A 27,590-nucleotide genomic window follows, 5' to 3' on the forward strand; every position below is an offset into this window, starting at 1 on the left:
GTAGTGGTTCCAGTGAACTCATCAGACATGTTGAACCTATTGAAAGCCTTTATAATCTATTCCTATTTATCTACCTCTAACTTTGCACATAGTCGTCCTAGACTAGGTCCTAGTTAATTTTTTGAGGTTATGTACACAGATTTAATAGGCTACTTTTAAAATATCCTTAAATGCATATGGGAGCTCAATAATTACAATTGTATTGCGTTGAAAAAAAACCTCTGCAAAATGCTTGTAAGGTATCAGCTTGAAACATTTTTTTCAGGCTTGGCTAATTTAGGAAATTGAAATTGTAGGTTCAATATGGCTCCCATATGGTAGGTTCAATATGGTTGTCCATTGAATTCACCGACAGAGAACTATAATCTATTAAAGTTGTGCTTATCATTACTGCATTATTACTACCCAAATACTGACGAAGAACCCATAAATAACCAATCACAATGCAAGGGCTGTAGTAATAATAGAGATCGATGGTCACATGGCTTGATGGTGATGAGTCATCGATGTGTACTACTCGCCGGCCTAAAAACATTACCCGTTTAACTACGAGCTAGCGGCACCGCGCACCTGTGGCGAATGTGTGTGGCCCAGGCTAGTACAACTTGAGTACGACGATGACTATCGCGCTCTCACTCCCATACTATTTTCCGCGTAAACGCCAGCTCCGCCTTACCTGTGCTACCTATTCTTGTCCTACTTGATAGCCTACTCACATTAAAAATTTTAAAAATAAATTATTATGGTTGGAGTTTAAGTTTGTTTATCTACATTCTCGGGGGGGGGGGGGGGGGGGGGGGCATGGCCCCCTCTCTGGAACCGCCCTTGGTCTGTAACTTTTTTGAAGTTCCAAGCTCTACCCAGATGTCATTGAATTGATTGACTATGTTATTGAGTTACTTTGATATATTCTAGTAAAAAACATGCATTGTCCTTGTCATTTGTTATCGAAACCATAAAATAAACCACGACCCTTAAAAATCAAACCTAAAATTAGGGAAAACATTTTAGTCGTCTCAGAAAGACACAGCTATAACGTCACAGACATCAGGGAAGTAATAGGGAATAAACAAAGGCATACACTGCACATAAATCAACTTAAATTGTTCTTATAAACTAGAAAGATGATGATAAAATAATATAACAGAGTATAGTATTTAATCGATGATTTTACAGAGTGCAAAATATGTCTATGGTTTTTATCCAGAATTATTTTAAAAGTTGTAGTATAAAGCAGACCAAAGTCCAGTTTCGAATCATGTACAAACAAGTGTTCAGTTTACATTATTGCAATCAAATAAATGGATGTAGAATGTGTGAAGAGCTATTTATAATAAACATTGACTTTCAATAGTAAGGGATTATATTTAACCAACGCCTAAATACACCATCATGAGGAACTATTTTATATACACACGAGTGCAGATGTTTATTGGTTTTCTTTGAACCAAAAGTGAAATCATCTTCCTCTATGCAGTGCTGCAGCCTGCCGGCAACTGTAGGAACTAACCGATTGAATCAGCTGAGGGAAGAAATTGGCGTCTGTCAAACTCGGTTTGGTTCAGTTTGCTGTCTGCTCTCTGTACTCTGTGTTCGTGGTCGACAGTGTTGTTATTCGGTTTGCGTGTGTTTACTGTGTTATGAGATAGGCGTGGTGTATTTAGTAGTTTCCCATTTTTAGTTATATTAGGTTGTTTTAAAGAATTACAGCATGATGAGGCGGAACGTTAAAATGCTGCTTCTCTTCTCCATCACATGGATGTTTGTGATTGTATACTACTTCCAGTCTTCAAAGGATGATAAGGTATGTTTACGAATGAATTTCTATGTCAATTCAAAATAAATGCGATGTGGATTTGTCATACACTGCGAAAACAACTAGGCCGAATAACATTAATGTTATTCTGTATCAAGCATAAGTAGTCCCTAGCCTAGGCCTACGATGAAAAATATTTCATAACTTAGTTCAATATACATAAATCAAATACCTAGGCCAGTTTCTTTATTTTGGTACCAACAACAGTTACTAAGTTTTATTTGAACATTACAATTGAGATATGTTGTAGAAATTCTTTGATAAAAACCAATTTTGCCCTTCAATAAGCTACTACCTACATATGGGCCTAACCTCAATGGTGTTAAAACCGATCACTGTTAAAAATTATATTTTAAATAGGTAACTTAACTTAAAAAATTGCACTACTATTTTCATGAGGCTATCCGTGTAGGCCTACCGTTTCATTACTGTATACACAGCTGTTAGTTGCAGGCCGAGACCATACCGTACCGACCGAAACATTGTTAGGGCTTTGATAACTTATACGACTCCATGATCGTATTATCAGTTGTTACATCAAGTAAGTTAGGACCACCTATGGGGTTTGGTTAGTTTACGTTTAGGTATCGATTGAATAGATACTTTTATTTTTCAATAATCCAATGGGGTGTAATGTTTTGATATTTTCTAATGTTTTGCCCATTGTTTGGGTGAGTAAGGTTATTTTAGTGCATATATTTAGAACGTTTAAATGCTAGAGCCTAAGCGTTAAGCTCAATAGGCTATGCATTTTACAATTTCACTGAAAAAGATATTTTAGCCAAGAGAGTGGAGACAAGTCCAGGCCAAAGAATTTTTAAGCAAATGTGACGAACATAGACTGCATACGTACGCTGTACGGAATGCTAGGTAGGCCTGTATAAGTTTTAAATTTCAAAGTTTAAGTTAAGTTAAGCTTTTTAAAACACAGGCTGTAACAAAATCTTATTTTGGACTCTGCTAACTAAGTTACGGTAAGCGAAAGTTACTGTTGTAGTCACACCACCAAGTGGTACCTAACTAGTCTAAAATTCCCTCTTTTACTGAGACCAACTGTGGATTGGTGTGACTAAAAAAAATATCTAAGAAAAGTCCTCTGATACTTTTGTTATTTGTTAACAGATTTTACACTTGTCACTTATTTACATTATTTACCTACATACCTCCATAATGGCAGTGTGTTTAGTGGACAGTATTTAGGCCCTTCTGCTAATAGGCTAACTTACTTATAGGGTTTAAAACAGTATTTTTCATCCAAGTTAACAGGCAGTGTTCTTTGACCAGGGGTATGGTACTGTAAGTATCACCACACACTTCTAGTTTGAAAAATCAGCCTATCAGTTTTTTCTGATAGGCCCTAACCTTTTCTTGGATTTTTCACTGTTACAACCATGCTCCTTTAAACAGTAAATACACTGGAAAACAATGTATTTTACAAGTCCTAGCTACTACAAGCTGCAATTTTAGCAAATTTTTTAGAAAGAAAATATTTATCACAGCTTACTTTAGGTCCCTACTTTAGACCGTTCTTTCTACCTACTTTTAGACCCTTCTTTCACGCTAAGTCTACTTATGAGGTCATGTATGCCACTTGGAGTCAATTTTAATCAATATTTATTTCTTCCTATATCAACAATGGTTTATTGTTGAGTATATTGCCATATATGATACCGTATGGTTACACAATCATTGGTGGTGTCGAATGTAGGTCTGGCGTATGAAGTGCCAATCAATGCACAATAGCCCATAATGAGGTGTACTTGTCAATCCAGACTACCGTGCAACTGTGCAATCACCTGTACGTAACTTCTGTCTTTGTCTTCTCCTTGTATGGGAAATCAGGCCTATTGAAACGGTATTTGCTTAATATATCCCTTAATTAGGCTAGATGTCAGTAGGTATGTTGTTTGGACCTTGATTTATTGTCATTAAACTACTACTGGTATTAGAAAACAAATGGTAGAGGGTGACTATTATTTAAAATCTTTGCACTTATTCAGGCCCGCAGTTTGCTTGTAATGTGCTACAGGCCCGAGTAAAGATTTCGCACCTCTCTACCTACCTTAAAGGGTGAATTTTTTTCCTCCCTGCGAACAAAACTAAAACCTCTTAAGCTATTATAAATGCGGCCGTGTCCTTACTTCAAAGCATAAGTAAACATGTGGATCAACAATTTCATCTTAGGCTACAATTTCAATGTTAAGCCATGGTTAAGCAGTGTGAAAATTAATCTTCAGTGATGAGATAAGAACACTTTACAATCTACCAGCTGAAGATTTGATTTCAATCTTTGGATTGTTGTTTAAATACACTTTTACATTGGGTTTAGTGATCTAGGTTCATCTTATTTGCAATGGTTTAAATGGCTACTTTCTACTCCCTTCTTAGTAGGTTGGTGCTGAGTAAAGTTTTAAACTTATTGAAGCTTTAACTGATTTCTTCTGTCACTGATTAGTGAAAATGAAGTAATCTGCTGGCCAATTAATCAGATTTTCTGATAACAAAGCTACTGAAGATGCCTGAATACATCGAAACGAATCCAGTTTCCACCCCCTGTACCTGACAATTTTGTAAAATATGGAGAAAGTAAAATCGCACATGGGTAGATGGAGGGTCAGGAGACAGGGTCCATTATACAGACTAGTTCTTGTAAAACTAAGTAAGGTAACAACTAAGTAAGTAAGGTAACAACTAAGTAAGTAAGGTTGCTGACATGGATTACAGGTAAATTGATCTTTCATCGATTATCTATGAGTGATTTTACAGGAACACCCACCAAGTTGGTTAAACACTGATTTTTAAATTCGTAGTCTCTGAATCACCCTCTAAGACCTATCTAACACATCCACCAAGTTGGTTAAACACTGATTTTTCAATTCTTAGTCTCTGAATCACCCTCTAAGACCTATCTAACACGTCCACCAAGTTGGTTAAGCAATGATTTTTCAATTCTTAGTCTCTGAATCACCCTCTAAGACCTATCTAACTCATCCACCAAGTTGGTTAAACAATGATTTTTAAATTCTTGGTCTCTGAATCACCCTCTAAGACCTATCCAACACATCCACCAAGTTGGTTAAACAATGATTTTTAAATTCTTGGTCTCTGAATCACTCTCTAACACCTATATAACACATCCGCCAAGTTGGTTAAACACTGATTTTTAAATTCTTGGTCTCTGAATCACTCTCTAAGGCCTAACTAACACATATACCAAGTTGGTTGAACACAGATTTTTAAATTCTTGGTCTCTGAATCACCCTCTAAGACCTATCTAACACATCCACCAAGTTGGTTAAACACTGATTTTAAATTCTTAGTCTCTGAATCACCCTCTAAGACCTATCCAACACATCCACCAAGTTGGTTAAACACTGATTTTTAAATAGTGTCTGAATCACCCTCTAAGACCTATCTAACACATCCACCAAGTTGGTTAAACAATGATTTTTCAATTCTTAGTCTCTGAATCACCCTCTAAGACCTAACTAACACATCCACCAAGTTGGTTAAACAATGATTTTTAAATTCTTAGTCTCTGAATCACCCTCTAAGACCTATCTAACACATCCACCAAGTTGGTTAAACAATGATTTTTAAATTCTTAGTCTCTGAATCACCCTCTAAGACCTATCTAACACATCCACCAAGTTGGTTAAACAATGATTTTTCAATTCTTAGTCTCTGAATCACCCTCTAAGACCTATCTAACACATCCACCAAGTTGGTTAAACAATGATTTTTAAATTCTTAGTCTCTGAATCACCCTCTAAGACCTATCTAACACATCCACCAAGTTGGTTAAACACTGATTTTTAAATTCTTAGTCTCTGAATCACCCTCTAAGACCTATCTAACACATCCACCAAGTTGGTTAAACACTGATTTTAAATTCTTAGTCTCTGAATCACCCTCTAAGACCTATCTAACACATCCACCAAGTTGGTTAAACAATGATTTTTAAATTCTTAGTCTCTGAATCACCCTCTAAGACCTATCTAACACATCCACCAAGTTGGTTAAACATTGATTTTTAAATTCTTAGTCTCTGAATCACCCTCTAAGATATATCTATCACATCCACCAAGTTGGTTAAACACTGATTTTAAATTCTTAGTCTCTGAATCACCCTCTAAGACCTATCTAACACATCCACCAAGTTGGTTAAACACTGATTTTTAAATTCTTAGTCTCTGAATCACCCTCTAAGACCTATCTAACACATCCACCAAGTTGGTTAAACAATGATTTTTAAATTCTTAGTCTCTGAATCACCCTCTAAGACCTATCTAACACATCCACCAAGTTGGTTAAACAATGATTTTTAAATTCTTAGTCTCTGAATCACCCTCTAAGACCTATCCAACACATCCACCAAGTTGGTTAAACAATGATTTTTAAATTCTTAGTGTCTGAATCACCCTCTAAGACCTATCTAACACATCCACCAAGTTGGTTAAACAATGATTTTTAAATTCTTAGTCTCTGAATCACCCTCTAAGACCTATCTAACACATCCACCAAGTTGGTTAAACAATGATTTTTAAATTCTTAGTCTCTGAATTCCCCTCTAAGGCCAATCTTACACATCCACCAGGTTGGTTAAACAATGATTTTTAAATTCTTAGTCTCTGAATCACCCTCTAAGACCTATCTAACACATCCACCAAGTTGGTTAAACAATGATTTTTAAATTCTTAGTCTCTGAATTCCCCTCTAAGGCCAATCTTACACATCCACCAAGTTGGTTAAACAATGATTTTTAAATTCTTAGTCTCTGAATCACCCTCTAAGACCTATCTAACACATCCACCAGGTTGGTTAAACAATGATTTTTAAATTCTTAGTCTCTGAATCACCCTCTAAGACCTATCCAACACATCCACCAAGTTGGTTAAACGATGATTTTTCAATTCTTAGTGTCTGAATCACCCTCTAAGACCTACCCAACACATCCACCAAGTTTGTTAAACAATGATTTTTAAATTCCTAATGTCCGAATTACCCTCTAAAAATCATGAATCGTCCTTCTCATTTTTTTCGGGGGGGGGGGGGGGGCGAAAATTTCCTCCTCTTGCCCCCTCACACCTTACATAGTCCAGCTATTAAACAATATCTTATCTCATAAGTTATTAACAGTTTCCAAATTCCATTAAAACCTGAAATTTAATCCCATCAAACAATAAAGAACAAAGCCTACTTAAAAATAAACTATATGATTCTTAAACCTTTACCCATATATCCTCCATATTGGTCATCAATTCATAATGTTTTGGTTAAGTTAGTCTTCACCTCACTACTTGTTGGATTCTATAAAATAACACATCGTCACATCGAAGTACTCCGTTATAATCCACCTCGGCACGGTTTGACGAGATGAGTACGCTGTTATACACGCCGGATTATCCAAGGTCCGGATAGTTCAACAAACCTCCACAAAAGACGGCCGACTTATTGCCAATAACGGGACGAAAGAGCTTTCGCGTACAATGAAAGAAGGAAAATGGAAAAGAAAGCTGATCTGTATCTCCTATTGCGTTCGGTTATTGTATTGCAAAGCTGTCAGTTTTTACTGCTAACTCCAAAGCGGTTCTGGTTCATTTCACTTTCACCATTAGTTTCTACCTCTGTCGGTCTCTTTGATGGCCAGTGCATCACATTTGTTTACCAAGATGTTTAATTGGAAGAAAGTCGATTGCTTGTGGTTAGCATACGGATCCCATTTGTTTGAGAGAAATATTGTGTAATTAGAAGAAAGCGTACTTTGCAGTAATCAACTTTGCCATTTCAATTTATTAGACCATACAACGTTGTGCAATTAATATCCAAATATATTGAAGTGTCTGGGTAACCGAGAGGTTATAGTGCTCGCATTCTGAAGGTCGCTGGTTTGAATCCATGCGAGAACGTGTCCAGACCCAGATGCCCTTTGTCTATAGTTCTAACAAAAAGGTCGACGTTAGGTAACAAGACCAGGGTTTGGACCAATCCCTTTCAAAACGTAAAAAATGACATTGGCGTAAAAAAATCAAATTGTGTATTGTGTTTCATTTTTAGCTTGAATACGATGTTGGTTCAGCATGTAGCGGATGGAATGCTGAAGCAAGTCATGTCGTGGGTTTGAGCTCCAGTGCTACTTACAAATTTGTCTGTAGAACTGAAACGACCACAATTTTTTTCCACGCACATTAAAACCCATTGGGACTGGCGAATTCAAGATTAAAAGAGACCGCCATGTCATACTCGGAAAAAGTTGATCCAAACTTGTACGTAAAAATTATTTTCATAGCTTGACTTTATAAAAAAAAGTTCGCCATTAAATATACAATTGACGCAATTCTTATGGTTTGATTGCAACATTTTCGCTATAATTATTTTGTTGTTGTTTTTTTAAACATATCGATACTCGTGATAGTAAAGGGGTCTCAAAAACCTGTAGTAACGAAAAAGTATATATTTAATTCTGATGTATTTGTACGTAAAGGGATGCATAGTCAAGTGTTGTTTTAGTAGGCTTTGTAGGTTGTAGTGATTTAAAGCAGGATTCGATATTGATGACAATAGGCAATTTATTGTGGCGGTGACCGGTGAATGTGTAATTAAAGTTAGCCAATCACCATGTCATTATTGGAGGTTCTAGAGCATAAAACAATAATTTGTCTAGATTTACCCTGCATGGCCAATGGTTTTAATTTAGGTTACCTAAAACATTTTAATTGATTCATCAGACTGAATATTATATTTAAACTTTTTTACAAATTTAAATTTTATTTTTATGATTTACAAAAACAATAAATTTTAACGAATTCTTATAACTGAAAAAGAGTATTTTTAGGGTTTTTAATGCACGTGGGCAAACAATTTGTCAAATAATGTATAACTGACTTTGAACCAAACGAAATAATTTCTTTATTATACACATAAAATAGAACATAAATCTGTCAATGCTCAAGAAAATGTGCACAATTTTCTGCTATCTACTTTTATTACTTGGCTAATTATGGTGATGTACTTAGCATCCAGACCTGAAGCAAGGTGAGCTACTGCAATGCTAATGTGACAGCATCATTATGTAAATGAAATGCGTCAATAATGCACCCAGCGTGTGTATATGAGTACAGTTTCTTTGTAATAAATCAACCACTAACTTGATTTTTGTTTGGGGTATTTAGGTATTCAAATTTCTTTAAAACTTGTGAATAAGCCTAAGACAATAATAGTAATTTTTCCTTAAAAGGTGGAATGTTATTTTTTTATTAGTAGGCCTATAATTGGTTTAAAATTGGCATTTATGTTTCTAATTATTTGAACGCATTAAACGATCGCATATTATTCTAATTTCTTGATACATTTTTAATATTTAAACTTCATACTTTTAGGCTACTAGGATTTTCAGTCGGGGATGGTAAATTCATCTTAAGATTATTTAAAATTACCATTTAATTTATTGATTGGATTAGAAATTTCAGCCTATTCGTTAACAATTAAGTTAAGACAGTGTGTTTTAACAAAGATGAAACGTGGCGGACATTTTGTATATTAAACACAACGGTAAGTAAGAATAAGTGGGTTAAAGAATGACAACTTTTCCGTTTTATTGTAAATTATAATAGTTTATTGTTCGTGTTATCTTATACTATTATACGCTCATTAAGATACTTGTGGATCAAACGTTTATAATAATCGTGCTTGCTTGCAATAACATTATTTTGAAATCGTTCGGTCAACGGATTATAAGGTAGCATATTTTATTACAAGAATTGATCTATTAATCTTTGTTTTCCCAAGTCAGCGGGTAGAGATTCCTACAAATAAAGGAGTATGCCTCAAACAAATAACCATTTACGTCAGCAAAATGAAGGTTACAACTATAAAGTACGAAAGGATATTTTGATTGAACTGCAACAGAAAAGTAACAAGTTAAAAAATATTAAAATGTAAACAAGACACTTTAACGGTAACGAATACCTTTTATGTAACCTATTCATGTGCGAGACACCTATAGACAAAAGGAATTAAATATAGACTGTTATCCGTGCTGTTGTTAGCATGGTTACTATAGGTTCTGGCGCACACCGCTGGGAGCGTAGTTATACGTAGCGCGAGCGCCGTAACTACATGACGCTCCCAGCGGTGTGTGCCAGAACCTATGGTACCCACAGCACAGCTGACTGTCTATATTTAATTATTTTTGTCTATGGAGACACTGAAGTAACTTTTTTTGCCATTCTCCAAAAATATATGACGTCCGCGCATCGAATTTGAATACAACTTTTGACATTTCCAAACCCCCCATTCACTACACATTGTAATATTACCTTGTCATATTTAACCATTATACGGCCAGCATACTGGACGAAAATATTTAATTGTCACCTACAACATTTAAATTTTTTTTAAACAAAACATTAAACCTTAACAACACCTAAAATTTCGAGTTGATGCTTATAAAAACAATATCATCCTGCTATTTAGAACGTACGTTGTATCAAACCCATATTAATGATTTATTATTTCTATTTATTTAACCGAGACGGTATTTTTTTACTATCATTATCAAATCATAAATGTACATGGTAAAATTCAAATACACATGACTGCAAAATCACTATTTTATTGTTCACTATTTGTACAACTTTTACTATTTTGTTTCCTGTAATTTCAAGTTGTGAATGTTTTTTTCATTGTAAAGTGGCTATGCCGTTGGGAAATAAAATAAATAATAATAAATAAATCACATAGTAGGTAAGTTATGGGTATTTTTTCTATTTATTATTAACAATTATATTATTTGAAATCTTGTTTGTCCTGATTGTTTTTGTATTAATTGTTAAGTGATAAAAAATGTATCGTGTCAAATTGGTGTGGAATAAATCTCTGTCTGCAGTTCACAATAATCGATATCCCAGACAATGCCACTTGCATCATTGAGGTCGGGTTGGCAATACTCAAACTCTAGATGGCATTGATCCATTGTTGTGCAAATCTGGCAGCGTTAGTGCAGCATCAATGGCGTGCACCGGATATGTATGCACAATTGAATGTTATTCAATAAAATGAGTAGTTTCATGTAATTACAGTACGTGTTATTTTATTGTTTTAAATTATCAGACAATAATATGTTTGTATGCGCAACATACTGATTTAATTTAATATCATTTCGAAGATTTTTATGCTATCTTCTGTACACTTTCTGATGTGAAAAAAGTATTGTATTTTATAAATGTTAACTATTTTTAATATTTTTTTATATTTTTTTTTGTGTGGGCGTTAAGCTTTGTGGATTGAAATTTAATAGTAGGTTTAATATGATTTACTAAATATTATTGATTTGCAACTCTGACCCCAACATCGTTTAGGAAAATAGCTATTAGTACTAGTTTTTTCGAATGAAAAATTATTTGACCAATGGAATTAACTATACTATGCATTTATTAACCTATATTACAACTATATTATGAAAAAAATATAAACATTCAATTGAAAAATATCAAATAACAGTTAAATTTCTCACTTTAATTAAAAACCTTTTAACTAAATACTGAATGTTAGTAAATGTTTTGGTAAATAACAAAACGAAAACAAAAACACCTTTCATAAATCGACGTCTCCAGTGACATTCATTGTGAACGTTTTGTTTACTTTTTATTGAGTCGCTGCCCTCGAGCACTGTTGGGGGTTGGTTTTGTTTATCTTTTGGTGCTAAAATATAAAAATCGCGTCTCGCGTATTTATTGCCGAACCTTTTCCTCTTGTGGTTTTATGTTTAAATGTTGAGTTTTTATTTGGTGATCCGCACGTTACTGTTTTCATCCCGTTTTTTAGGAGTGAAAAGTTTACTCGAATTGGGTTAGTTTATTGACCAAAGGTTTGGTGTACAGCTGGGAGATTTTTAAGATTGTAAAAATATCGTAATTAGTTTTGACATAGTCTTACTTTGTTTAGTTTATTGACGAAAGGTTTCTGATGCACAGCTGGGAGATTTTTTAAGACTGAAAATATCATAATTAATGTTGACTCATTAATAATCTTAATTTTTTTATACCTTACCCACAATTTACATACATCGTACATCCATTGATTTGCTATTATCTAATACGAGCGGACAGATTTCGCTAAAAGTTTGATTAGGGTATTTTGAGTCAGCTTCCTTTAAAAATTTAATGTACCTATTTTAAAGCTACAGTCTTAGGAAAAATATCATTGAACGAATACGCTGGACCCAGCGTTTGTAGACTACTTGTATAAATTCATACATTTACATCTTTTCAGAAACTTGTTGTTTCTTCATAAATTTAAACCCGCTGGTCCATTTTTTTAAATTTGTATGCTAGGTTAGATATTTTAAAGTTATATTTATATTATATTTGACCATTTGTTTATTTGCATCTCAACGATGTCCCACCTCCATATCCAAGGATGGTAGATTTTAGCCTGGATTAGTTTTCCATATCAATTCAGGCAAAGCCGTAGTAGTTGCGGCATTATCACTTGTATAACATCTTTTGGTGATTGATGGGGTTTGAACTCAGAACTACCAATAGAACAGGTCGACCCCCTGTCACCAAATTCAATGGTTAAATGTGATTCATAAGCACACTATTAATATACAACAAATTTATCGATTTCACAAAGAAAAATTAATCCGATTTCATTAAACTAATAAAAAACATTTATAAACTAACTTATAAATACCCCCGCCGCAGCAAACCTGCCGACTAAGCGAATTTCCATCTGTCTGAATTGATTTTCAGTTAAATATATTTTAATAACATTAGGTTTAACGAGTACCTAGGTTTGCTGCTACAAGGAAACTGATATAAAGTGTGTTTTTGAGTAAAATATTGATAGCTTAGTACAAAATAAATAAATTTGCCAAGTTTGATCAAAATATATTCATAAACAAGCAAACTACAACATTTAACAATATTCTCCATAAGAATAACATGGGAATTTTAAATTTAAAATTTTTTGAATTTTCTCCGTTACTAATAATCGAACAAAAATACTTTTGTATATTAAATTATTTGTTTTTTTAAGCTCTTTAAAAAGGTCTAAAGAAAAATTGGGAAATTTTGTGTTTTAAGAGTCAAAAGTGAGAAAAACCAATTTTTACCCCATAAAACCCCCCGTAAAGCCCCGTTCCCATGGTCCGATCGTGCTGGTTCGCGAACTCATTCAAGTTTATCACGCTTTACACCTTTAAACCAAATTTCATCAAAATCGGACAAAAATTACTCAAGTTATCGCGTTCACGGACGTATATATATATATATATATAAGTCTATATATATATATATATATATACATATATAAAAATTTGAACGAATAGTGTTTTTGGCCTCTGGGGACATCAAAATGAAAAAGTAAATTGGTCCCGGGTCTAGGTCTTACCGTGCCACCTACGGTAATAGCTACTTCCCTATAGGGAAATTCGCTAATAACCCTTTACTAAATCAATCACGAATTTATACTTTGTAGACATTACCAGGAAAAGAGAGTTGTAGAGTGGATTTCAAGTTTGGTTTTCCTTGTATTATACAAATCTTACCATAGACCCTCTGCCGTCAATATTTAGAAATTATCTGGATGGTGAACTGATAATATAATAATTTTCTAGAAAGTTTGCCATCCATTTATATTTATTTCTTTAGTTTTTTAACTAATACTGCTAAAATATTATATAACACTCTAATACTGGTCAAACGGATGAAACCATTGGATTTACATAATTAAATTTCTGCAATTGCTTTGAACAAGTATTTCAGGATTATGCGAGAGCCTAGTTAATTTATTGCGTCTGTTCGTTCGCCTATGGTCAGTACATCAATGTAATTAATTAATTTGCTTACCAAAACCAAAATGGTGTGTAAATGAATCAGTTATGGACAACGTTTCATATAGTAATTATACATTACGGTGCATTTAGCGTTGACAAACAATTAGTCCAATTATAGCTGTTTGAATGCGTCGCAATATTTTTTTTTTTACTTGAGGGAGTTTTTGTTTAAAAAAAAAAAAATTGGTTAGTTACGAAATGAGTAATGTACAGATTCTTTTTTGTTTTGTTAAAGTTTAAGTTAAATCGATGTAGATCATTACAACTCTAATCACATAGCAATAAACTATTTTTTTTGTTTCGATTATGGAATCCATACAATAGTTTTTGGTGTCAGGAAATAGTTTCAACTAAAATTAAGACTAAATACTACGTAAGTAGTCAAGGCAATCAAGATTTAGATACATTAAATAAAACTTAGTATACACCTATGTTTGGCACAATTAAATTTATTTAAACCTAGGGACTTCGTTTAACGAACATAAACGTTTGATTTGATCTGAAATTAATTTTAACCTAAAATATCAATACGCTCATATACGAATACAACACTAAAAATCATTGCGTTCTCTAGTTTGGAACGGAAAAGTGTTATTCGAGTCAACTCATATTTGCGAGTATTGCAGAACGTTTCTACGGAAATTACCTGTTCATCACAACTAGGTCGAGGTCGATCTGTGTAGAAACATAAAGTAACTTTTGACTTACAACGGAAATTTGCAATTATTATATTTTGCATACGTGCGAAAATACATTTACACAAATTTGAAATCTACTGTATTATGTTTTTTCCCATAAAGTGCCTCCAAATCGAAAACGGTATGGGACAGATTCTTATTTGTCGTTTTATTACTAACTTCGTAGATATTCTAATTGCCAGAATTGATGTAGAATAAAACGTAATTTGTCATCATGTTCGTCACGGCTTGATTATATCAAATTGTATAGCTTAGTATATTTTAAGTTATAATATCTGTTATTATTTTTGCAGAAGTTTGCAACATATTTTAACCATAAATTAGTTTGTCCACATAGACCGTGTGTGTATCCAGCAAAGCAGGTAGTAGAATTAACTGCGGAAGAATCTAGGATTAATTTGTACTGTACTGATAATTTTATATTGCCACACCGGGATACGAACCATACGATTACCTGCCTTATTTTCCCTGTCGCGCCACCGACTCAGCAGCATTTTTGTACAAACCATGATAATAGATTTCTTATTATTTAATTAACAAGGATTGGACTTGTTTTTAACCTAATTTTTTGTTGCGGTGTTTCCGGACCAATTATTTGACAAACAAAAAGGTTAAATTACCTTGTAAATCGCCTTATGGTCCAAGTTTCGTCCTCAATGGATCTGCCATGATCAGATCGAAGTATAGGAACTTATCTTGCCTAATGAGGTTCGTCAAAAGTTCATAACAAAACACCTCTTACATACAAACACACACTCTCACATACAACACTACACAAAACAATAACCTACGATTTAGCATGTTTTTGTTTGTTTTAGTAACCCACGATGGACAAAGTTTTGCCTTGAAATGATACTGACTAAATAGCTTGTTTTTCCATAAAAAATAATAATATTAGTGAGACCCTTGACATTTTTAGCATTGTTACTAGCTGTTCAATAAAATTAAAAATACATTTTGACCAACAGTTTCATATAGCATCGAGGTGAACGAGCTTTGACAAAAAGGAGGTTAAACAAAGTTCTGCAATGTGTCCAGGAACTGTTCTTATAAGACTTTTAGAGTTGCAATCTTGTTATTTAACAATGAAGTGCGGTGTTAAGGAAACGTTCAGGCGAGGTTCCAAGCTTTGTAGTTTGTCTCAGTCATTTGCATATTTGAAGAGGAAGGAAAATGAAGGAAAATGGGAGGACGCGAACAAGGCAAAAGTTGTGCTTCGTGCGTTAATTTGCATTCAGCTTAGAATTACATTGCATTAAATTACTGAAAAATCTCTGTTACGTCTGTTTTTTAGTGATAAATTATTAGGGTATTAAATTGCTGAACGGGAGTTTGTCTGATAATGTCCATTCCGGTAGCGCTGGATAAAGAATAGCTCGATTCTTTAAGTGGGTTGTTTTCTAAACTTCTCAAATTTCCGTGGATATATGGTGATCAAACCCGTCGCCATAGAACCAAAGGCTAGCGGGACACTCCAAAATATTTTTAATTTAAGTTGATTAATTATTTTGTAATTTCACTCTGGTGGTAAAAACCAATACATAATTAATATGGTCCTATTGTACTCTGTTATTTAGCGGTTCTTGCGGTCTTGATTAATTATGTTTTTTTAACATGAAAACAACATCTTTTCACATTGGTCTTTTCACATATGGACAGAAACTTGAGAACGGTACTTAAAATAAAAGTTGAAATAAAATTATAAAGATAATAAATAAATAAAAAGTTTAATATTGTATGACGACGGTATATTCAAAATCTTAAATTAACACTGATTTTTACTAGATAAATAACATCTTTTGAGATTGGAAACAGTTTAGCTAGAAGCAGGGTGAGTTAGCGTTGATTACTCCTAGGTCTGTTTAATTTTCCTCCTAGTAACTCCTTCAAACCGTCTAGATTGGTGAATCCGAACTTTCCTTTGGAAATTAGAGTTTTAAATTTATTAATCACCGTGTTTTATAATGTTCACCCGGCGAATGGAATTTTAATTTAGTTTTAATTTTAAATTCTGTACTCAGTAGGGTCTCACAAAAAATAATTTTCCCTTTAGATTCTAAACAGATTGGTGAGACTAATAAAAATTTGTTTTATAACAATTGTGAGGAACTATGGGAAGAAACGAAAATTTAATTGTAGTCGCTATAGTTTGCGAACCATTCAGAGTTTTGCTCATCGGTCTTGTACAGCACATTTATCCACACGAAGAACTCCCCTAAAATTGGTAAAATAAAAGTTTGCTGGTATGACAACTAGTTTTGTTCATTGGAACTAAAAAAAATACTGTCAGTGACAGTGATAAGACAGTGCTGGCCAGCATTTACAGTTTTAACCAGTTATATCAATTTTTATTCCATCATTTTATCATTTGATCAACATGACTAGTTTTGACTATTGTGACTTTGACGGTGTTTTAAAGAATCTTCTGACGTACCACAATATATACTGTTTATTAGTGATGATGTGGTTGCATACCATGACCTGACGAAGTTCTAAGAAACGAAACAAGTTGTCATACCATCAACTGTGGTTGGATAAGGTAATCCTTTTTATGAATAATATATTCCACTCACGGGTCACAATGAATAACATAAACTTAAAAGTATACTTAAAGTAACTTAAAAGAACGTGTCACAGTCATATTAAACACATTGTATGCACAACGCTCTCTAGGCGAAGAGAGCAGATAACTACGACCTGTAGTATTTACGTTGTCTTGGTTCATTCTAAAACGCCTTTGGCAGTCGCTGTAATGAGATGCACTGATGACATGCAAATTTGTCTTCTGTTTGATGTGGGAAAATGAGCTACTGGAACGACCAATATATTATGAGGTTTTTGTTTAAATATGTTTATTGCCGTAAAGATGAACATGTACTCAATTAAGAACACGTAGTTTGCCATATTTTGATATGATCTTCTCTTCAGTTGGTACTATTAGTTAAATATTTTTTGCTATCCCAGTTTCAAAAACTTTGAGTTATATTAAATTTACCTTTTTTGTTGGTGCCTGAGTTCTTGTAGAATAGTTGTTTGTGTCACCGTATACATATTGTAAATATTTACTGTGAATATAGACTATATTGTTAGTTGTAAAGATGTATCCACAATAAGATAATACCATACAAGGTGGTAAAATGATGGAGTCACAAACATCTTAGCTAAATGAACTCAGTTAAAGACAAAGGTAAAACTATTAATACATTAGTTTTATACTTTCATATAGACATTTTCATATAGATATCACTTTAAAACGTGCCGTTAGTTAGAATTTACATTCAATACCTGAATATTAAGACGAGTTCAACCCATTGTACTGCAGTGAACGCATATCTGCGATTGTACATTGTATCAATACAGTATTGTACTTCTGTCATGAATAATTCTATTGTCAAAAGAACCAACGTTCAAGTCCGGTTATTGTTTGACACAGGTAAATATTTGATTGGTGAAAACCATATTGATGACTGCACCCATTTCAGGTGGTTTTTTTATTTATTGCAAACCAAATAGGGTATTTTTTTTTTAAATTGAGTAATTTTGTAAATTCAGTAACTGGTTTGGGAATTTTAATTTATTTTCGATTTACTTTTTAATACAAATACATTTTCCAAGATCTTCATCTTTATGTTGTACACGACTTTTTAAATTTGAATAACTTGAATTTTATCAGAGTGTTTCAGTATGTGGTTCTGGTATGTGAAATATAACAAAATGAAAGTTCGTTTGTTTGATATAGTTTCTGGCGAACCTAGATTTTGCCACTGAAGACTTATGAAATTACAAGCTTATAAGCTTACAAGCTTATAGTAATATTTTACTTATCTTCAATTGATATTCTCAGTAGGTTAGTCTTACTTACATATCATCCAATTTTAATGGCAAGACGGGTTATTGTACTTTTTTAGATTCGAGGCATCCAAAAACGACAAACCAACTTAATTTAAATTGGATGTATGTGTACATAGATATAGGTGTACCTTAATTTAATGTAACGAAACTTCCTATGAGAGGTTTTGGGACATGTGTGCATTTTACAGATTTTGTTAATAGTAACAATTTTATTCTGTTTTTAAATTTGTTTAGAAACAAGTATTTGTTATACCTAGTTAAAATTGTTGGTCTCCGAGATTGTAAAATTTCTTTACACAACATAAAGTTTCTCAATTGTTATGGAGATTAAATTTGGTGGATGACACTTTTGTTAAATTTGGAAAACCCCTTTTAAGTTGAATATGTACTTCAACATTTTCTCTGTTTAGCAGTTGCAAATCTAAGTGTACCTTGCTACAAAGCAATTTATACTGCGAGTGAAATTCCTTTAATTATGAACATGTTTGCATAAAAAACTCATTAAAGGACCTGACAATCCGCTTAGCGTGAAGATTTGCCGCAACGGGTGTATTTAAGTACCTCAGTCGCGCGGAAATGCAAGAGTTGGCAATACCAGAATCAGCATAAAAAAGGTGGTGTACGTTATAGTTTTGTGCTGCAGCAAACCTGCAGACTAAGCGAATTTCCATTTGCCTGATTTGATTTTCAATCAAATCTATTTCAACAACATTAGGTTTAATGAGTACCTAGGTTTGCTGCTACGGGGAGGGTAAAAAGTGTGTTTTAGTAAAATATTAATAGCTTAGTATAAACAATTATTATCAAAATATATCCATAAACAAGCAAACCACAACAGTTATTCTCAATAAGATTAAATGGGAATTTTAAATTTAAAACTTTTTGAATTTTCTCCGTAACCAATAACCACACAAAACCCCTTCAATGTACTATATTATTTGTTTTAAGCTCATCAAAATGGTTTAGAGAGAAATTGGGAAATTCGATGTTTTGATGGTAAAAAATGAGAAAACCCAATTTTTACCACATAAATCCCCCCATAACACCCCGTTCTGATCACACTGGTTCGCGAACTGGTTCGAATAAACGCAGGTTTACACGTTTGTACCAAATTTCATCAAAATCGGATCATTTTTGCTCGAGTTATCGTGCTAACACACACATACACACACACACACACACATCCCCGGTTACAAATCTTTGTCGGGACACCTGTATAAAACACAGTTGTCAGGACTTTTGAACCAAACAGCATTATGTTCCCACTGCTCTTCGTACATTAACTACGTAAAGGTAGATTTTCTTTACACTCCATTTAAATGTCAAAAAACCTTAAAACTGACTGTCGGGATGTCCCGACAAACATACAAGTGTGTTAATAGCCCCGACAATAGTAAAAGTGTGTTTGTCTGCCCGACAAACATATGAATCAAGAACTTGACACTTTCTGTGTGAACCAACTGCAGATGAGTCATTCCAACGTTGCCACATCGCCTGGTTTCTCAGCGCCTAGGCTACGCACCCCTCGCGCGCTTTCATGAGTGGACTGCCGGGCTCACGTTGCATTCTATTTCGCAACGTTTACGATCAACCCCCTCCCCAACGTCCTTGTATACGTCATAGTTGTGTTTTTGCTTAACGCTTTTCGACATGCAGCATCTTTGATTGCTGTCTATATTATGTTAGGGAAAAATTTATGTTTAAAATCGTTCTGTATGTGTGTCATTTTATACATGTACAGGGTGTCCCGTAATTAAACAGCAAAACTCCTGGAAATTGTTTTATGTGTCAAAACAAGGTTAAAATCAAGAATAATTTTTTTTTCCAAAATCGCTTTTTGGCCAGATATCTACTATTTTGTATTTGTTTTTAAACATTTGTAGCTTTGGCGTTTTTAACCGATGTTTATGAAACTTGGTATGTACGTTAAGGTAAACAAGACCAGTCTGAGATAAAAACTATCATCTTGATTTGACGAAAAATAATAAAATGGCGATCATTTTAATTTTTAAAACTCGAATTAATCAAAAACGGCAAATTGTATGAAAAGATGTCATGAATACTTATATTTAGCATTATTAATTTCCTATCAAACAATACCAAGTTCAAAAATTTGGAATAAGAAATGGCTTAAATATAACGATTTTTAGTGGTAAAATGGGACCAACAGGAATATTTTAGCCTTTTTCATAAAATGTTTAGTTTTTGAGTAACCTAGGTTTTAAAAATTAAAATAGCCACCATTTTTTAAATTTTAAGTTGAATCAAGATGATTTGTTTTTCTAACACTAGTCTTGTTTATCTTAAAGTAAATACCAAGTTTCATAAAGATCGGTTAAAAACGTCAAAGAAATCAAATGTTTAAAAATACAAAATGGCGTATAGGCCTATCTGGTTAACGAAGTGATTTTGGAAAAAATGTTATTCTTTATTTTCGACTTATTTTGACCCATAGAACCATTTCCCGGAGTTTTGCTGTTTACTTACGGGACATTCTGTATACAAGGTATCCACTGACCGGAAAACTTTGAAAAACATTATGCGCAAATTTTTGTTTCAACAGGGAATTTTCAAATTCGTGATTTGCCACATAAATTCCGTCCTTGATCAAACTCGTAGCTGCAGTAAATTTCGCCGCTATTGTTACATATTTTATGTTCTTATCTTCTTTTATCTTTGATCTTCTTTTATGCCTATCGCAATCGTTTACAACTTTTATGTATCCTACGTAACCGCGGAAAAGAAACACCGAAGCTGTTATTCGCATCAGCTTTTGTGTTTTCTATTGTGATCTATATTGGTGTAATCTAATGAAAACGTCGTTGCTGTTATTTTGGTGTTGGTCTTTGTGTATATTGATGTCGTTCGTGCGTAACTGCTGGAAACGCCACAGCTGTTATAGTATCGGCGTTTGTCCTTGGAATCGTGAATAAAATGCCGCTTTGACGTCGCTGTTGACTGTTGTTGATACTGGGTTTTGTGTTGTCTATCGCGAACGTTCCTAACGATTGCTTGCGCTGGGAATAATTGCGGAAAAGGCCAACACTGCTAAATTGGTATCAATCGGAAAAAAATTAAAAAACGTGGTCCTTATGGTTTGCCATGCTGATGATGAAATAACCACAAAATACATAAACAGAAAATCAAAACTAATGGTAAAAATTACAATCGCATGTTTATTGGGTGAAAATAAAGAAGTCTGTAGATTATTTAATTTTAGTCTAGTTTTCGAACGACCTCTAGTTATATATACTGTGTGTTCGAAAAGTCCCGAAACTGTGTAATGCCTTTTTTATATATTTTTTCAATGTTATGTTCACTTTTTAGTGCTACTTTGATGGGGGCCCATCAGGAGTTAGACAAAATTCACAATGCCACAAACCCAATCCAAGCGGACAATGGAGTAAAAAATTACAGCTGTTCAAAGATTCCTGTGATTTATGCGCCCGCTAGAAGCCGGAAGAACGTCATTATGAAAGCATAGGTCAATGCACATAAGCTTGAAGTTCTTTGTTAGTTGAATACAGTTCCGCAATTATTTTGGGCTCAAAATAACAGCTTGGTAAAAAATGACAGTCGGGCAAAGATAAAAAAATGTCCTGTATTTTAGCAAGACAACAGTCCTTTAGCTTATTTAAATTACCTAATTGCAGTATACAGTAGACCCGTCTTAAGCTGGGTTTTTCTAGGCGCGGAAGCGGAGAGCGGAGAGAGGAACGTGGAGAGCGGAAAAGAGATTAACATGGTGTTCCGCTCCGCTTCTAGGAAAACAGTAACATTAAATTACCTAAGACAATTGGAGTCCGCTCTCTGCGTTCCTCTCTCCGCTGTCCACTTCCGCGCCTAGGAAAACCCGGCTTTACTCGACCCTAATGGGACCGGACTAAGTCGGATAACGCAAAAAGTTGGTTAATACGGGCAATCCCATTATTTCGAAGTTGTAATTACATTATTATTTATAAAGTAAACTACACTTACCTCATTTGTTTGAATTGATAAAAAATCACAAATAAACACAAAACACGGTTAAGTCAAATGCTAAAGTGGTATAAATTATACTTGCAGGCAAGAGTCAAAAGAAAAAGCTTATTTTAATAACTTTGGTACTCTAGGCTAATATTAATTTATGATTTAGAAATATATCGTAATACAGTACAGAACTTATTGTCGAAATTGAAGAAACTATACACCATTTTGTTACGACACACACGATGATTTCTGGCCTCTCACTTGAGGCTCCAGTCACAGAAACTATCTTGACCTTGGAGTTGTTAGCCTTCATCCCCTGCCCTCCATACAAGTTGCATTTTTCGTTTACTCTAGCGATCAGTTAATTAGCTATAAAAATTGTAACACACTCTATGATTTTGCCGCACAGATAACAAATCCGATGCGCTTGTGCTTGATGACAAACTGGCAACATGCAATATTTTTGGGATGAATACCAAAAAAACTATTCTTAGGCACATCCTGTGGAGATAAGCGTGGGAGCGGAAATCCCCGAGATTCATAGAAAGCGGTGGTTAAACCGAACTGCTCACGAAGCAATATTTTACAATCAAGGGCGGATAATCCGATTATCGGTTAGTGCGATTTTGGTTAAGAGTGGTTGACTCTATTAGTGAATAGACATGCCTCATTTAACTATTAACAAAATAAATAAGTAATTTAAAAGTTATAATAGAATATATAGGCCTACGATTAATTGTTGCCTACTACTCTAAGTTTCATAATGTGAGTTGTAAAAAATGTGAGGGAAGAATTTAAAAACTCATCATAAAAAATTCAGCCATTCAAACGTATGAAACTAGCTAATTTTTTTAAATAAATGACCTTTTCATTATATGACCAAAACAGTCATAAAACCACTCAGAGTTCATTTTCCTACTACTGGATATTGAAGATTTAAATAATAAAATAACATAAACTTGTTGCCTTGTTTACATAGGTAACACGCAACAACGTAACAAATTTATTATATTATTATTATTTATTTTATTATTTATTATTATTTATAGCTTCAATATCCGGTAGTAGGGAAATAAACTCTGGTCAATTTGCGAGCAAATAAAATATTCCTACGATTACAATACTTAAAGTTAAAGTTACTGAACACTATCGAGAACATCAAATTTAACAAACTATGCCTGAAGAACAAAGTTGTGCCTAACTGCGTTAAAGTGACCATTAACAATAAATCAAAATCAGCACAAATTGCAAAATTAAAAGCAGAGACATTATGGATTACAGGAGAAATATATAATCACTTTATGGCAAAAAAGACATGATTAATCAGGAACTATATAGAACACCTACTTATCTAGCCAACATGTTAGGTCCTGAGAACACAATAGGTCTAATAGAAAATAATAATGACAAACTGAATAATATAATCAGCAAGAAAAAACAAAGTCAGAAGAACAAATAAACAAAGCTTGTCGACAAATACAACAAATTTAACACTAACAACAATACTGAATGCAAACATGAGTTTTTCCCAAAACTTTTAAACAAAACTGACATATTATTTGAAGACAAAGAGACTAACCTTCTGAATAAAGGATTTAAACATTGTCTGTCACCTCCCCCAAACGTGAAGAACCTAGTTAACGAAGTCATAAATACAACTATGTATAGTTTTAGTAAATGACAAATTAACCAGATACAGTACATAGTTCCCAAAATTAGACAAAATGCAAAACGTCATAAAAACCAAGACCATCTAATAAATAAGCTCCCTCAAACGTGAAGAACCTAGTTAACGAAGTCATAAATACATAGAGTTTTAGTAAATGACAAATTAACCAGATACATAGTCCCCAAATTTAGTCAAATTGTAAAATGTTATGAAAACTAAGACCATCTAATAGCTAAGAATATAAAAAAAAACTAACTGAGAACCACGCAATAGTAACCAAGCTGACAAGAGAAATACAACTGTCATAATGTACGAAAGTGATTATGATATGAAAATAAACCAGTTCATAGCCAAAAACAATATTGAAATTGTAAAAAATGCCCCAACCCCCAAATTTCTTAAAGAAATAAATTCTAACATTAACAGATCGAAACTTTATACTTTATACTTTATACTTTCTTATGAAATGGCGACCATACAATGTAGGTATTTTAAGCCAAGTATGAATGGAGATGAGTGTAAGATGAGTGGCGCGACCTACTTTGTGAAAAAATAAAAAGACAACTCAAAGTAACAGCCCCCTACGCACCAAAATTCAAAGGCTTACCAAAGGTTCACAAGCCCATACCCATCAGAATCCTTGTATACTACACGTCAGCACCAGTATATAGAATAGCCAAGAAAATAGACAGAATAATTAGATAACTTCTTGATCAGCATTGTACGTGTTATTAAATTTACGGAAAGTAAATAAAAGAAACGTCTTATAACACTTAAAACATATATTTACGCTTATACTGTTACTCACAAGACGGTAAATATACAAAAAAGGTGGTAAGTGGTGATCGATTTCGATTGGACACTCCAATCATCATCAGACCCAATAGGCGAATGACCTACCGTCTTGTGAGTAACAGTATAAGCGTAAATATATGTTTTAAGTGTTATAAGACGTTTCTTTTATTTACTTTCCGTAGAATAATTAGTAAATAGGGTAAGTTTTAAATGAGCCCCCCCCCCTTACTTTTTCTACATTTCTTAAGATATCAACTCCGGAACACGTCAGATCATTGTGGAGTAGTGTAATATATTTCAATTATACCTGGCTTATAATTTAATGTTAACAATTATCTGAAACATCTGTCAAATGTTTATGTTTACATTTTCTATCATAATAAATATACAGTTTTGTTCTAATATTTAAAGAATCACTTTTATTACTGAATGTTTAAGTAGTAAGTACTTGATTTTGGCTGGGTATACATTTTTGGCCGCCATCTTGGATCCGCCATATTGGATACAATTTTTTTTCAAATTTAAAGGTAGGGTTGTGACCACAATTCGTTTAAAAAAATCTTGATCCATAGTGCTAGATAAAGATAAGTAACACCCCCAGTCATTGTCGACCTATTTTCACTTGGCTATGATGGATGTATTTTTTTCGGTCTCCATCTTGAATCCGCCATTTTGAAATGTGATAAATTATTTTAAATATGAAGGTGGTGTTGCGACCCATCATTTTGAATTACTTTTTTATGCTGAACTCAATGCCGCAATCCATTTTTTGTTATCAAGCTTTCTTGATGAAAAATTATAACTATTTTATTTACAATGTCAATATTTCAAAAACTAAATATGAAAATGAAAAATGGATTGCTGCATTGAGTTCAACATAAAAAATTAATTCAAAATGATGGGTCATAACACCACCTTCATATTTAAAATAATTTATCACATTTCAAAATGGTAGATCCAAGATGGCGGCCGAAAAATATACATCCGTCATAGCCAAGTGAAAATAGGTCAACAATGACTGGTGGTGTTACTTATCTTTATCCAGCACTATTTTTTTTTTTATTAAATGGTCTTGGTTTGTAAATGCACAATGTTAAAATGGGCTAAAAATAAAGTTATAAAAAGTCCTCATAACTTTAGAATGGATCAATATAAAAAAAAAAAAAATTGTGGCATCGTAATCAACGTAAAATTTAATTTGAAATGATGGATCACAACCCTACCTTTACATTTGAAAACAAAACTTTGTATCCAATATGACGGATCCAAGATGGCGGCGAAAAATGTATACCCAGTCGAAATGAAGTACTTACTACTCCACAATGATCTGACGTGGTCCGGAGTTGATATCTTGAGAAATGTAGAAAAAAGTAGGGGGGAACTCATTTAAAACTCACCCTGTATGTTTTAAGTGTTATAAGATGTTTCTTGTATTTACTTATTGTAAATTTATTAACACGTACAATGCTGATCAAGAAGTAATTTAACTAAGTTAGTGACATTTAACATTGTTTCAATAATTCAGTTATCATTGTTATCTTTCTACTTTTATCTTGTTGAAAACCTTAATTTTTTTGTTAACTCTACACCGTTTTTCTTTGTTAATGTATTGTTAACGAATTTAAACTTTATTTCTTGTTACCTATTATTGTTATCTCCTCAAATCAAATTTATTATTGTTATTCTTTGTAACGCTTTTATAGGTTTTTTTGTTGCAACCGCTGTCTTTTTCCCATCTGGTTGCCGTTTCTCTTTTTTGTTTGTTATTAGTTTATTTTGATTGTTTTTTTTTTCATTTAATTTGAAATGATGGATCACAACCCTACCTTTACATTTGAAAACAAAACTTTGTATCCAATATGACGGATCCAATATGGCGGCCAAAAATTTATACCCAGTCAAAATGAAGTACTTACTACTCCACAATGATCTGAGTTTATTTTGATTGTTTTTTTTTCACTCAACTTTATTGTATATGTAGCTTTAAGTAAGTCTTGTTTGTTAATACACTGAATTGTACCAAATATCAAAATGCAGCCGTCCGTTGGAATGTAAAATAAATAAATAAGTAAAACACTTCAATGGTTTCACTTGGGCTACCTAATTAAATAAATAAATAAAAATGCCTTTTATTAGCAAGTGCTCCTCAGTACAAACTGTTTTACAGGATGACTCTTGTCAATTAACTAATCCTAACTTAAAACTAAAGACAAAACAAAATACTGATCCCCCTATTTACAAGATTTTAGCTATTTACAAAAATACATTTTCATTAGTCTATATCTAAAAGCTGGCACACCCAGCATCTTTAGGTCACAGGGGAGGTCATTGTACATTTTAGGCCCAAAGTACGAAAAACCTCTCTTTCCTACTTCCAACCTCACCTTCGGGAAATGAAGCTTTCTGTCTTGTCGGGTATTGCGCTGAGACACCCGATCGCGGGTGACCAGTCTTTCAATGAGGTATAGATTTTATTGGAGGTAAATAGCTTGGCATAAGATTAATTATTTTTCATGATTTTTTTAACTTAATATTTCATTTAAATACATTAAAATAAATAAGAAAACGACATGTAAGTTAAATAGAACCCTCCTAAATATAAATATAGGCTATTTAATATTTTGGGTACAGTTTCTTAACTGGGCTACGGTAATATCGATTGAAACCATCAATTGAGAATATCTCTTAGTAATGAATATATTTAACCTACTTATATAGGTTTTGAAATGAAACTGTAATAATCTAACCTCACCAACCAAACTTACCGACAGTGAACAAATCGATTTAAGGTTTACTAATCGAATTGATAGTTTCAATATATATTAGCGTAGCCCAGTTAAGTTAAGAAACTGTACCCAATATTTTATATAACAAATATATGGTAAGATATAATAAATATTTTAACTATAGAAAATTAATTACAAAACTAATTGGAATTAATTACAAATTAAT

General features: G+C 33.3%; 1 protein-coding gene across 1 annotated transcript in view; it reads left to right on the forward strand.

The window, feature by feature from the left end:
- The first annotated feature begins 1,581 nt into the window (after positions 1-1,581).
- The window catches only part of LOC128988131 (polypeptide N-acetylgalactosaminyltransferase 2), a 243,364-nt gene continuing 217,355 nt past the window's right edge, over positions 1,582-27,590 (forward strand). The window contains exon 1 of the mRNA XM_054409351.1: positions 1,582-1,804. Within this exon, the coding sequence (XP_054265326.1) occupies positions 1,712-1,804 (93 nt within the window). The 5' untranslated portion in view covers positions 1,582-1,711. The remainder of the gene's footprint in view (positions 1,805-27,590) is intronic.

Source organism: Macrosteles quadrilineatus, unplaced genomic scaffold, assembly GCF_028750875.1.
Source record: "Macrosteles quadrilineatus isolate MER2022 unplaced genomic scaffold, UCM_ALF_1.0 Scaffold_2__2_contigs__length_208266976, whole genome shotgun sequence".
Classification (NCBI taxonomy): domain Eukaryota; kingdom Metazoa; phylum Arthropoda; class Insecta; order Hemiptera; family Cicadellidae; genus Macrosteles; species Macrosteles quadrilineatus.